This window comes from Vespula pensylvanica, chromosome 9 (assembly GCF_014466175.1).
Source record: "Vespula pensylvanica isolate Volc-1 chromosome 9, ASM1446617v1, whole genome shotgun sequence".
NCBI lineage: Eukaryota > Metazoa > Arthropoda > Insecta > Hymenoptera > Vespidae > Vespula > Vespula pensylvanica.
Genome location: NC_057693.1, coordinates 8,281,624 through 8,293,656, shown reverse-complemented (window position 1 = coordinate 8,293,656; position 12,033 = coordinate 8,281,624). Strand labels below are relative to the sequence as shown.

Genomic DNA, 12,033 nt, shown 5'->3' with positions numbered 1-12,033 from the left:
GAGAAAGAGAGAGAGAAAGAGATAGAACAACCCCTATTTTCTTTTTTCTTCTCTCTCTTTCTTTACCGCTTTATTATCTTTTTCTTTCTTCTCTTTCTCTCTCTTACACACACACACGCACACCCACACACACACACATGTAATTATCTATAGCTACGTAATACTTATCTAATGGAGCAAAGACGTTGTTAGATAAATCGTGCTGCAAGATGTTTCTTCATCGACTCCAAACTTGCTATAACGAGGCGACGATGAGTTTTACGAAAAGAAAACTTCAAGGTTGTGCCTTACATCGTATACGATGAGTTCTGCGAGAAAAACTTCAAGGTTTTTAGCCTTACATAGTATGAAAAATTACATCGTACAAAAGTTACAGGAGACTAGTTTTATAATAATCATCTCACGGAGATCTTGCGTAAATAAAGTTATTAAAATATTATAAAATAGAAGCGCGTACTTACTTATTTCTGTTAGAAATTTTTCTTTTCCCCTTATTTGCCGGTCAAAGTTTAATTGTTGATTATTAATAAATCATTCAATCTTATTTCTTGAATTATATTTGTGTCGTCTGATTACCTAAAAATAAAAAATGTTATTAATTGATAAGAGCGCTATTTTTTTTGTTTGAACTTCGAGAAATATTCTTTTGCTTGTTTTTCAATTAACTTATACTTCTAATTAGTTTTCTTCGTTGTACGAGCTAAAGTGTTGATTTTCTTAAATAAAAAAAAAAAAGAAAAGAAAAAGGAAGAAAAGGAAAGAAAGAAAGAAAACAAGAAAAAGAAAATGCAAAGCTAGATTACTGAAAAGTTGATCTACGTGACAAGGGCCTAATATCATAAATTATTCGCATCAAATTGCTCTCCTTTTTGTGATAACCTCATGTCAAAACGTCGGATGCTAAACGACGGACGATCCTTATCGTATATATGTGAGACAGGCTAACTTAAAAGTACTTTCAACGTAAAAAGGAAAATACGTGTTTGAGGATGAAACACGTAAAGGAATAGGAAAGAAAAAGGAGAATATAAAGGAAAAGAAGAAGAAGAAGAAAGGGAAAAATTTGAGTTTTAGGAAATGGTCTGTAAAATACTCGAGATTTTTTCTTCCTCGTGAAACTTATACAAGAAAATGAGAGAGAGAGAGAGAGAGAGAGAGAGAGAGAGAAAGAGAAAATAAAAGTACACATATTCCTTAAAGCTTTTATCGTATGCGTAGTAAAGGAACGTTGTAGAGCTTTCGAATAAATTTACTACTTGTTCCCCTCTAGCACTCGTTCGTAGAATAAATAAGCGAAGGCACGCTCGAATTTGCGAGATAGATAGAACTCTCTTCTCTCGAAGGGTGGCAACAATTTTCTTCAACCTTTCCTTTCCTTTCTACACATAGCTATCTTACACATAGATACGTAGATATATCGCGATGCGGATTTTGAAATGTCATTGAGAATGAAGGACTCGGATAAGTCGAAGCGTAAATACGAAGATTTAAGAAAAAATATACGGATGCTACGAACCATAGAAACGTTTAAAGTGAATGACATCTTGCCGAAGAAACGTTTAAAGTAAATGACATTCTATCGACGTTCCGATAACATGAAAATGTGTTAGCCATGGGATTACTATTTTCAATGTAATTTTCAGCGTTTGGTGTCATCGTAATAGATGTCTGAGATATGTAGTGGAGTAAATTTAAAGGAAAAGAGGGAGAGAAAGAGAGAGAGAAAGAGAGAGAGAGAGAGAGAGAGAGAGATTTCACTGCAACAACACAACTGCAGACAATGTAATCAAGGTATAAATCAATTACAGTACTTTAGATGAGCTTACACTCACGTACAATCCAGTTCTGTTGGTTTCCTTCCAGTCCGGACGTTGCAACGTGCTTTTGCCTCTAGTCGGATTCATTGACTCTTCTCTTTGATACTAAACTTCGTGACTCTGGCGCGAATATTCATTGAAAGAGACAGTTCTTGCATATCATAGATATTCATAAAGTTCATCGGTTTTTTCCCTTTTCTTTCTCCCTTTTTTTTTTAACGCGATTCCATTGTTGATAAATTACAATAATGTATTCTTTATACCCTTCCATTCAATGACGTTATTATTATAAGTATTTTATTTTACCAATATTTAATATAGTTTTAAATTAATCGAATAAAGTTATTCCAAGAATTTAATGGGAAACGCGTAATAGGTTTCTCTACCTTTAATGCGATTTTCTATGAGAACGTTTTACCGTTGTAGGTACAAACTTTCACAAACACGAAAATGCTAGAATTCGATCACTCATACCATTGTTCTGTTAATTGTTTCTTGCGGATCAATAAACATCGCGCTTTATCAATGCTTCAAAATCGTTTCCAATAATGCCGTGGAAAATTTTAACGTTGCACGACGAAACCCATTTAAACTTCTCTGCTTTATTAATAATTTCGACGGATTACCACAGATAGAAAATATAAAATCGAGAATTCATTTAATTTCATATTGCTCTCGTTAATACATAACATTTTGATTATTACTCTTATAAATGTACACATAGCGTGCCAGTCTTATCATAAAGCTATTATATAATGCACCAGAAGAAAATATTACAATTATTATATCCTATGTAATATCTTAAGAATATTATCATTATAATATATTTATTTAATAGCATATTAAATGTTGTTTCACGACTGCTTGGTATGCATTGATCTGACCATTTTAAACAAATTAGTTCAGAACAAAGTCGGTACTATACAGATATTAATCTATACATATACGCGTATGAATACATCTATACATATATATATATATATATATATATATGTGTGTAGGTATATATCGATAATATACTTGTACTAAAAAAAGGCATAGGAAAAATATCGACACGAGCATCATTAATTACTTTCGTGACATAATAATACAATATAGAGCAAAGCATAATATTAGGAATTAAAGCGTATAAATTGCAGCACCCTGATTAGGTTCCGTAGGAAAGACCAAGTCGTCCAGGTCAAGTTCATACTTCGTACAACTTTCCCAAAGATATTGTCGGATGTCTTCGACGAATTGAGAAATTTTGTCCTTCGTGATGATAGCTACTATACATCCGCCCCACCTATTGTAATATAAATGATGTGCTTTACGTAATACACAAGCCTTGTATAAGTACACTGAATAGTCTTATTAGATATAAATATATTTGATTGATCTAATTTTTAACACGAGAAATTAAGATTTCTTTTTTCTTTTCAAATAAATAAATAATAGCGACAATAAAATTTAGATAATATATTAGAATGAAGATGACAAATCTTTTCAAGGTTGAATATATGTTTTGAGTATTATGAAAAATGGATCATAGCAAAACATGGTAGAATAAAATTCATTTATCTTCCTGCTTCTTATAAGATCGATTCGAGGTAGAGAAAACAGACGATCGTTTGCAAACTCGTTCGGAAATAGGAGTTTCTATGTATCGAAGTTCCGGGGTGTGACCCGAACTTGTCAATAGACATCTATTAGCAATCTAATGGGCGTTACTATAGTTTGAAGTAGCTGAAGGGGAAGATACACAAGGTTTGCCGAACTTTAGGGTGGAGGAATTGTACTTTCTTTTTTTTTAAATATTCAAATCTAGAAAAAAATCGTACGTGTATCTATAGATCGACAAAAATAAAGAATTTCTTACATTTATAAATAAAACATAAGCAAGATGATGGAGATAGAAGGTCGCGCTTTCAGAGTATATATACTCTTGTCTCACGATAAAAGCTCTTCACCTTAGAAAGCTTAAAGTATGCATTTATACATACATATATATATATACTATATGTGTATGTATGTATATATATATATATTATATGTATATACAGTAAGGTTATACTTACCCAGCTCCGGTAAGTCTAGCACCGAGTGCTCCACAATTCATGGCTTTGTCGACGAGTGCATCGACACGTGGATGGCTGCACTCGTAGAGCTTACAAAGACTCAAATGGCTCTTCGACATCAATTCGCCTAACAACAAGACTTTTTCATCTTCTATTAGCGTGTCATCCTTGTTTATGCGTTCAAATTCGGCCACTCTGTGCGCCTCTGAAACATATTAATCAATTATCAATACGATTTTATAAATTGATTTTCGTGTGAACGAGCTTTCGAAATAATAATAATAGTAATAATAATAATAATAATAATAATAATAATAATAATAATAATAATAATAAAAAGTAAACGGAAAGAAGAGGATTAGGATTAGATGGTGCGATGGGTGGCTTGGGGGAAGAAAAAATAAAAAAAAATCGACGGGTTTCTTAACGCTTCGTTTTCGATATTTTGGTAAAAGAAAAAGGTATAAAGTAAGAGAATGGGATCTTCGAAGGGTTTCTCTCTCGACTGCTTTTCGTCGTGTCTCCACGGCAATAAATTTCATGACAGTGTTGGTTTCAGGATGACAAGGGCCGAGGAGTATGTGTGTCGGACGCAATCGATATGTCGCCGTCGTGAAAATTTATAGCATTCGTAAAGGAATGCATCCATGTTGGTTGATTGATAAATAAGATTATTTTCTTCACGTTAAAGAATTTGAGATTAATTCAAGATAAATATATATCCAAGTTTTCTTTAGAATTTCAGTTCAATGTGTTATATTTGAAATTGTTTATCATTAGTCGAGTCCCTTACCTTGGAACACATGTAAAGCTCGTTGTTTAAGTTTGAATGTTTGGGATGCATTAAACGAAGCAATTTGCGATGTTTCCTTTAGTTGTTCGTACGTTGTAGAAAGGCACTCGCAAATCTGAGAAACGTTAGAACCTTACGTAAGCTTTTAGACTTATTGCGGTCCAATCAATCGTTGGATCGTCTTAAACTCGGCACGTACCTCGTCGATGGTGTAAGGTTCTTCGTGGAGATCTTCCATCACAACGGAGGCCATTTTTTCCAAGCTAAAACCGAGGCGGTCTTGTACGTCAATTAATCTTCGCACACTTTCCCAATTTTTATTTCTCTTCTTGGCTATTATCTGCAACAAGATTGAATCGGTTGTCAAGAATTTCTCAACTTAAGGACTGCGACATCGTTTATTTGTCAAAAATAAATAATCACCTTTTCTACAGAGAGAGAGAGAGAGAGAGAGAGAGAGAGAGAGAGAGAGAGAGAGAGAGAGAGAGAGAGGGAGAGAGAGGGAGAAAAGAACAGGGAGATATATATATATATCGATTTTATAAAAAGTAAGAATAATTTCGTGTTACGCATCCGAAAGCTCGAGCTTGCGCGAACTCGTTGCCTTATATAAGTGATTAATCGATGAAACTGATATAACTCGGTTAAACAAGAAAAAAAGAAGAAAAAAAGAAAAGAAAAAAAGAAGAAAAATTCTGTCTCTTCCACTTTGTCTACTACTTAATCTTAAAATAAATATCAGACAAAGGAAAAAGGAAAAAAGCAATGAAATAAACAAAGATGCTCTTTTTAAGATACCTGTGCAGCCAAGCGACATTCCGCTACTCTTAGATTATAATCGACGGTTGATGCTTTGTTGTGATAAGCTTGGCTATGCGCTATCACGAAAACAGCACTTTCAGGTAAGGTAATGTCGGTTGCACGTAAAGGATTAAATTCTATCAGCTTAGCAGCACCTATTGTAGACAATGATAAGTTATTATTATTGAATTATTCAATATTCCCTGTTTTTTATCTAACCAAAGCAAATAATCTCTTGCGATAAAAATTCTTACCTGCTTTTCCTAAAAAAGCGATCGCCTGATCCATCCCACCACCTTGAGTACCAATATGTCTTTCTGCTCTAGCACTGATAGTTGCTAAATCTCGTTTCGATAATCTAAACTGTAATATTATTATTTTTGTTTTCTTTATAATAATAAAATATTGTGAATGCGATTAGTGGATAGTTTATTTTTGCTATATATTTTGTATTTACTGACTTTAATCATGTTGCATAGATCTATGAAATAATTATATCGTATTTGCGATTATTTAGAAGTCAAAAATACATGTATACTGGATATTGCATTGCAAGAACGTAAGGAATTACAGTAGATCAAGGTACTCTTAAAAGCTTACGAGATACCAAAACAAATCCGGTCTTTTTTCTCTTTCTCTTTCTTTCCATCCAGCTCTTAAATGTCTCGTTCTATCCGCTATCATCCTGGAGAGTGGGTGGAATTTATCTATCGGAGCTTTACTCGATAAAACGGAAAAAGAGAAAAAGCAAAGGAAGAGAGAAAGAAAGAAAGAAAGAATAAATTACTTGCGGAATTGTAACAGTTTAAATGAACATCGATAATTGAGTTTTTATATTTTCTTTTTCTTTTTATTTCTTTTTTTTTAATCGATAATATTGTCTTCTTCTTTTTTCCGAATTTTATTTATCCTTCCTCTCCTTCTTTCTTTCTCGTCTTTCAATTTAAAGAAGTAACAGAATGGTTTCAGAGAAAACCAGACGTATTTCACTTGTCGGTTTGAATAATACTGCTTTTGTTAGTCGAGTAATTTGAAGACCGAAAGAAAAGATATTTTAATAAAAGGAAATAAAAATCAAAAAAGAAAAAAAGAAATAAAGCTGGAAAGAGAAAAAAAGGCAGAGAGAAACGAGTAAGCAAAAATCTGCGAATATTCATTCAGTAATAATGATACGTTTTTCAATGCCATATCGTCGATATGCGATTCATTAAAAGAGCACAAAGTATTATGGCACTTGGAAATTCACCAGCATCTGTACGATAAAACCATTTTTCTGGGTTTCTATCCTCTTGATCGCGTACTTTTAGAAAAAGTTTCTTCTGTCGATCACAATTTTGATCGATCGTAAACAGTTGGTTTATTTTAAAAAACGTATAGTTTACTCGAATAAACTCGGCCTAGATTCCATAGAAGGGTTATTCCAGTTTTTCTTTCTTTGCTTTTTTTTCTTTCTTTCTTTTCAATCTCACTCCCTGATCCCTTACCCCTCTCCGAATCACCCGAACGAAATTACTCGAATTCTAAAACTTTCGGGGGAGAAACGTGAAACTTCTTTAGTAGTTGATATTAATACGGTCGATAGATTCGAATTCGTATCGACTTAAAGATCCAAAGATAAGATACTTACTTACGTCTTTCTTTGACGTGTGAAAGATCCTCGGAGAAAATTAAAAGAGCTCCGACAAAGATTGATCGTAAGAATTAAAATGACAAAAAAAGAAAAAGAAAAAAAAATGTATATAGAAATAGAGAGAGAGAAAGAAAGAGAGAGAGAGAGAGAGAGAGAGAGAGAGAGAGAGAGAGAGAGAAAGAGAGAGAGAGCAACATTAAGAAGAATTTAATGTTTTCTCGCAATTACATTTCTTCTTATTATCATCTTAATTAAAGTTCCTCTTTATAATTAATTTCACTGAATATCCATTAATACGTGGGGATATTAGATTTGATAAAAAAATGCATAAAACTTCAAATATAAAAAGAGATAAATAAAACATCGACTCGATTTTGAGCTTCGCGAAGCGTATTCGTAACTCGATTCTGAATATCAAATTCCCAAGGTTCTCTCTTTTATTCTTTTTTTTTTTTCTTTCTCTTTTTCGTTCTCACAGAAGGCACAGAAAGTAATGTGCGGAAGACATCAAGAAATTCCAATGACATTCCATTCGAGGACATCCGACGCATAATCTCAAAGCATGAAAGTGCTCCTCTTTCCAGAAAGGAAGGAAGAAGACATTAGGCTCAAGAACTTTTCTCATCGATCTCAAAATAAAAGAGAAAAAAAGAAAAAAAAAGAAAGCGAAAGAAAGAGAAAGAAAAGAATATATATACACACACACACACATATATATAGTTATGAAAGAAAACAAATGTAATATAAATGAGTTAATAATCTCTTTTGAATCACGTAATAGAAACATTAAACAAATGACAGAAAAGAAAAAAAAAAGAAACGAAGAAAAAAGTTCTTTTTTAGCAGTTATAACTTCTATGAGATATGTGTGTATATATTGTACTAGACATTTGGATATAAATAGAAAGTGAAAGAGAGAAAAAAAGAAAATAGATATATATATACATATATATATATATATATATATATATATATATATAAATTTATATAGGAAACCGAAAATAATACAGACGAATCAATAATCTATTTTGAATTCATGTAAAAACGTAAAACAAAAAATAAGAAAGAAGCAAAAAGAAGAAAAAAGTCTTTTTCTTGATGTTGTAACTTTCATGATATATATATACATAAGATTTTTTACTACACAACTTGATGTACATATTTTAATTAAAAAAATTTAACGATTATGTACTTTTTCGATTTCATATTCCCATTTTATCGGGTAAGATTCATAAACATTAAAAGGGAGAATCTCACGGCGAGATAGCTTAATATCTAGTCGACAAACTATAATCTTCCAGCTTGCTCGCTACCGACTCTTTCTCGTTCCTTGCGGAATGAAAATTCATTAATTTGAAAGAAAGAGTCAACAACTTATTTGCGGTGGTTCTCGTCAAAGAGATTAACGTATTAAATGGAGAAATATCGGACGGAAATTTGCATTCGATGTTAAAACATTTAATAATTCGTATAATATTATAGCTTCTCATTAATTTTAATGTAATTGTTAATCTTAAATTTATGAAATCGAACTATAATTAGATAATGATCAGAAATTATATATATGTGTGTGTGTGTTACATACATGTCGTACATAAAAACGTGAGATTTATAGAAAGAAAAGTTAAAGAAAAAAAGAAGGAAAACCGAAAGAAAATTAATGAATGGAAGCAAAATTTACCTGACTAGCATGAACCAATGAAAGAACTGAAGCCGATACTAGAGCACTAGAACTTGAAAGGCCAGCATTAGCAGGAACATTGCCCCATACAGCAGCTAGGATTCCTTTAGGAACTTTTTCCTTTGGTATCACTTCAAGAGCACCCTGTATACCGCACAAAAAGTATTTATACCAAATTGGTCCTGTCTCGGCATCGTTGATACAAGCTCTGAAAAGATCGATAAATATCTTTGAATGTTATTAAGGATATTAAAAAGTTCGATGAAATAAATAATTCTAAATTGTTTAATTTTATTTTATTTCGTTAGTATGACTTACTTCACTTTGTGTAAATCACATCGAAAATCATTGTAATTCTTATTAACATTAGTAACACTGATTTGATGGTCGTTCGATATAGCAACTGCTACAAGTACATGTTGCTTGATCGCCATAGGACAAACTGAATATCCGCAATAATCGATATGTTCGCCGATCAAATTCACTCTGAAATATCAGAAACGATAATAATAATAATAATAACAAGAATAATAATAATAATAATAATAATAATAATAATAATTTATTATCTGTTCTCCATAGAAAATGACATCAAGTGGATATACGAACGAACGGATTAATTCCGATGAAATATTTCAAATAAATGGTATACCTTTTAGTCGTCGTTCTGTTGGAATTATTTCAATCGAACTCACCTGCCTGGAACTTTAACAACAAAGGAAGGCTCACGATCATACTTTTCAGTAAAATGATCAATGAGGACTTTTAATTTCAACATAAACGAGTCATCCGTTTTTAAAATCGATACCCCATCCTCCGATTCGGAAAATTGATTTTCACCGTTTTCTCGTTCCACCGACATTTCTGAAAATAATGAAAGTTGAAAGTAAGAAAGAAAAATCTTATTGTTAACACGATCTTTTCGAAAATCAGAAACAACAATAATAATAATAATAATAAAAAATAAATGATTGTGAAAAATCATTTCATGTTTCGATCATCGATCGATCGATCGATCGATCTATGCATTTGCAGATTTAATCGATTGCTTGAAAATTTCTGATCGAAAATGTTATGAACAGAATGGCAAATTCCATTGGAAAATTGTTAATATCCGGAATGAAAATGAGGTCAACGCCATTAATGTAATTACGTTGTTGCGCGCTATGGTGCGGTTGCAGTATCGCTCGATTTCCCCCAAACATGCCCCGGAAACTTTCGTTTAAAATTCGTGATAATCTCGCGCAGTGATAATAAGAGGTTTCCAATTTCCAAAGACGGCTAATAAAATATCTATAATTTATTTTACGTTATATCATTATCGAATCTTATTAATTTCCTTTATCTTGATTTATTATAAAATGATTATTATTTCTTTTTATTATTATTAAAAATATTAATTCTGATATCGATCAAAGATAAGCTTTTTATTTACTTTAGGATATTATTTTCACAAACTGTGACAGAGAGAGGAAACTTTTTGACAAAATCCGATTGATTTATGAACAATGAAAGTGATATATATATATATATCATTTATCTATAAAAGAATTAACGTGAGATATCGATAAGTGTAAACGATAAAATCTCCATCTATATATTATTTTAAATTTAATTTATTTGATATTTAATACCGATATTTTGTCACGAGATAAGATCGAAATACACATTGCATTTTTATATGTTCTGAAATCTTTTTTATATTTTATATGTATTGAAAGTTATGATTATGAAAATTTAAATTTCCCGCGGTCCGATTAACCTATCGCTACGTATATTTTCATACTGACTCATTATCGTAATTTATCATGGACTCATCTCCCACGTAATCATCAACGGAAAACAGCACTCTGTTTGCTTTATTCCTCGTATTTTTTGTTATTGATAAACTCAAAGTTAAAAAAAAAGTATTAATGCTTACAAAGTGCATTCTTATCGCTGATGAAAAGATAAGACGTTCGAATCTATCGTAATGTATCATTTAACACAGATATTTAAAAGATATTCATGTATGAACATATTAGCGATTACAAACGTGGTTGATATTATATTTATCTTAAAAATATATGCATATATATGTATACGTATATAAAAAAAGAATACCTAATAAATTGTTGCCTTAATAAAAAAATCAGCTTCACTCGAAATCGTCGCTGAGCTTTTTTTCTAGATGAAAATATTAAGAGCTAAATCCTCCCGCTCGAAGAAAACGGATGGATGCACTTACTAGATGCAACGCAACGTGGCGCCAGTTGTCGACGCAGTTGCTTACGTGACACCCTATATATATGTGCGCGAACTCGTATGCGCAGAATCATAGCCGGCCGAGAGGCATCTCAGCGTCTCAATCGCGTGAACGCCGACACGCTTCGGAAGTTGGCGTATCTTTGTGCAATCGATTTATCGCATATTTTCGATAGACAATAAGAATGATTTAAAGCATAAATATGACGAGCTACGTCATACATACCTTCCTTCGTTCTTCACAATTTCAATATATTAAATGAAATAATATTACGTCTGTTATCGTCAATAAACTTGATACTTTTTTTTTACGCTGCGTCGCCCGGTATACACTTTCTGACTTTATCGATCGAGTCAATTTTTGTTTCAATTTTGTTTCCCTCCATGACCATGCGTGGCGTTACCGATCACTATCTATGCCGCCATTTTTTAAATCCATCGCAAGTATTCAACGCGGTAATTTTTAAAGAATATATATATATATATATATATATATATATATATATATATATATATACACACACGCGCGCGCAAATTAATTTCGTAAACTGGCATCCATCTTTTTTATTGCATCATGCTATATTTGTTATTTATTTTAATAAACGCATAAACATTGGCCCTTATTTAAAAAATCATATTCTCTTTCTATATGCAACGATTGTTCGCGTGTAAAATAATTTATTAATGCACATAGGAAGCATAGAATTTAATAGGTAAAGAATAACTAATGAAAAAACTTAAACAGAAATTCATATCTTTAAGGTTAGCTTAAAAATCTTTCGTATAAATTACGTAATAATAAAACGTATGAAATAGTCGACATACCGCTAAAAAAAAAAAATCATATTTTAGCTTATCTATTTTTTTTATTTACATTTCACTAATCTCTATTGGCAATATAATAATGTACACTTCTCTTTTTATGTTTATATTCTTTGATACAGGTAGATAGTTACTCGACCTAGATTTTGGAAAGTATCCTTTCACCAAATAACGAAGAATATCCATAT

At 31.8% G+C, this 12,033-nt stretch overlaps 1 protein-coding gene across 5 annotated transcripts; it reads right to left on the bottom strand.

The window, feature by feature from the left end:
• Positions 1 to 2,458: 2,458 nt before the first annotated feature.
• LOC122631785 (N-acetylgalactosamine kinase) lies at positions 2,459 to 11,367 on the bottom strand. 5 transcript variants are annotated; one of them, XM_043817875.1, is made up of 10 exons: positions 11,250 to 11,367; positions 9,475 to 9,643; positions 9,098 to 9,265; positions 8,780 to 8,987; positions 5,723 to 5,831; positions 5,466 to 5,623; positions 4,867 to 5,007; positions 4,668 to 4,782; positions 3,875 to 4,079; positions 2,459 to 3,102 (listed from the first exon to the last, which is right to left on the bottom strand). In XM_043817875.1, exons 2-10 carry the CDS (start codon positions 9,639 to 9,641, stop codon positions 2,937 to 2,939), a joined length of 1,437 nt encoding a protein of 478 aa, XP_043673810.1. In that variant the 5' UTR covers positions 9,642 to 9,643; positions 11,250 to 11,367; the 3' UTR covers positions 2,459 to 2,936. The 5 variants fall into 5 exon arrangements, with proteins under 5 accessions (XP_043673810.1, XP_043673809.1, XP_043673811.1 ...); XM_043817874.1 differs by lacking the exon at positions 11,250 to 11,367 and adding an exon at positions 10,883 to 11,040; XM_043817876.1 differs by lacking the exon at positions 11,250 to 11,367 and adding an exon at positions 10,215 to 10,255.
• Between the last annotated feature and the right edge of the window lie 666 nt (positions 11,368 to 12,033).

Bases quoted from the DNA above. Each gene is read 5' to 3' on its own strand.
- LOC122631785 (XM_043817873.1), bottom strand. From the start codon at position 9,984: ATGTTTGGGGGAAATCGAGCGATACTGCAACCGCACCATAGCGCGCAA. The intron at 4,080-4,667 runs GTAAGGGACTCG...AATATGTTTCAG, and splicing joins AGCTTTACATGTGTTCCAAG to AGGCGCACAGAGTGGCCGAA. The intron at 3,103-3,874 runs GTAAGTATAACC...ATATTACAATAG, and splicing joins GCTAGACTTACCGGAGCTGG to GTGGGGCGGATGTATAGTAG.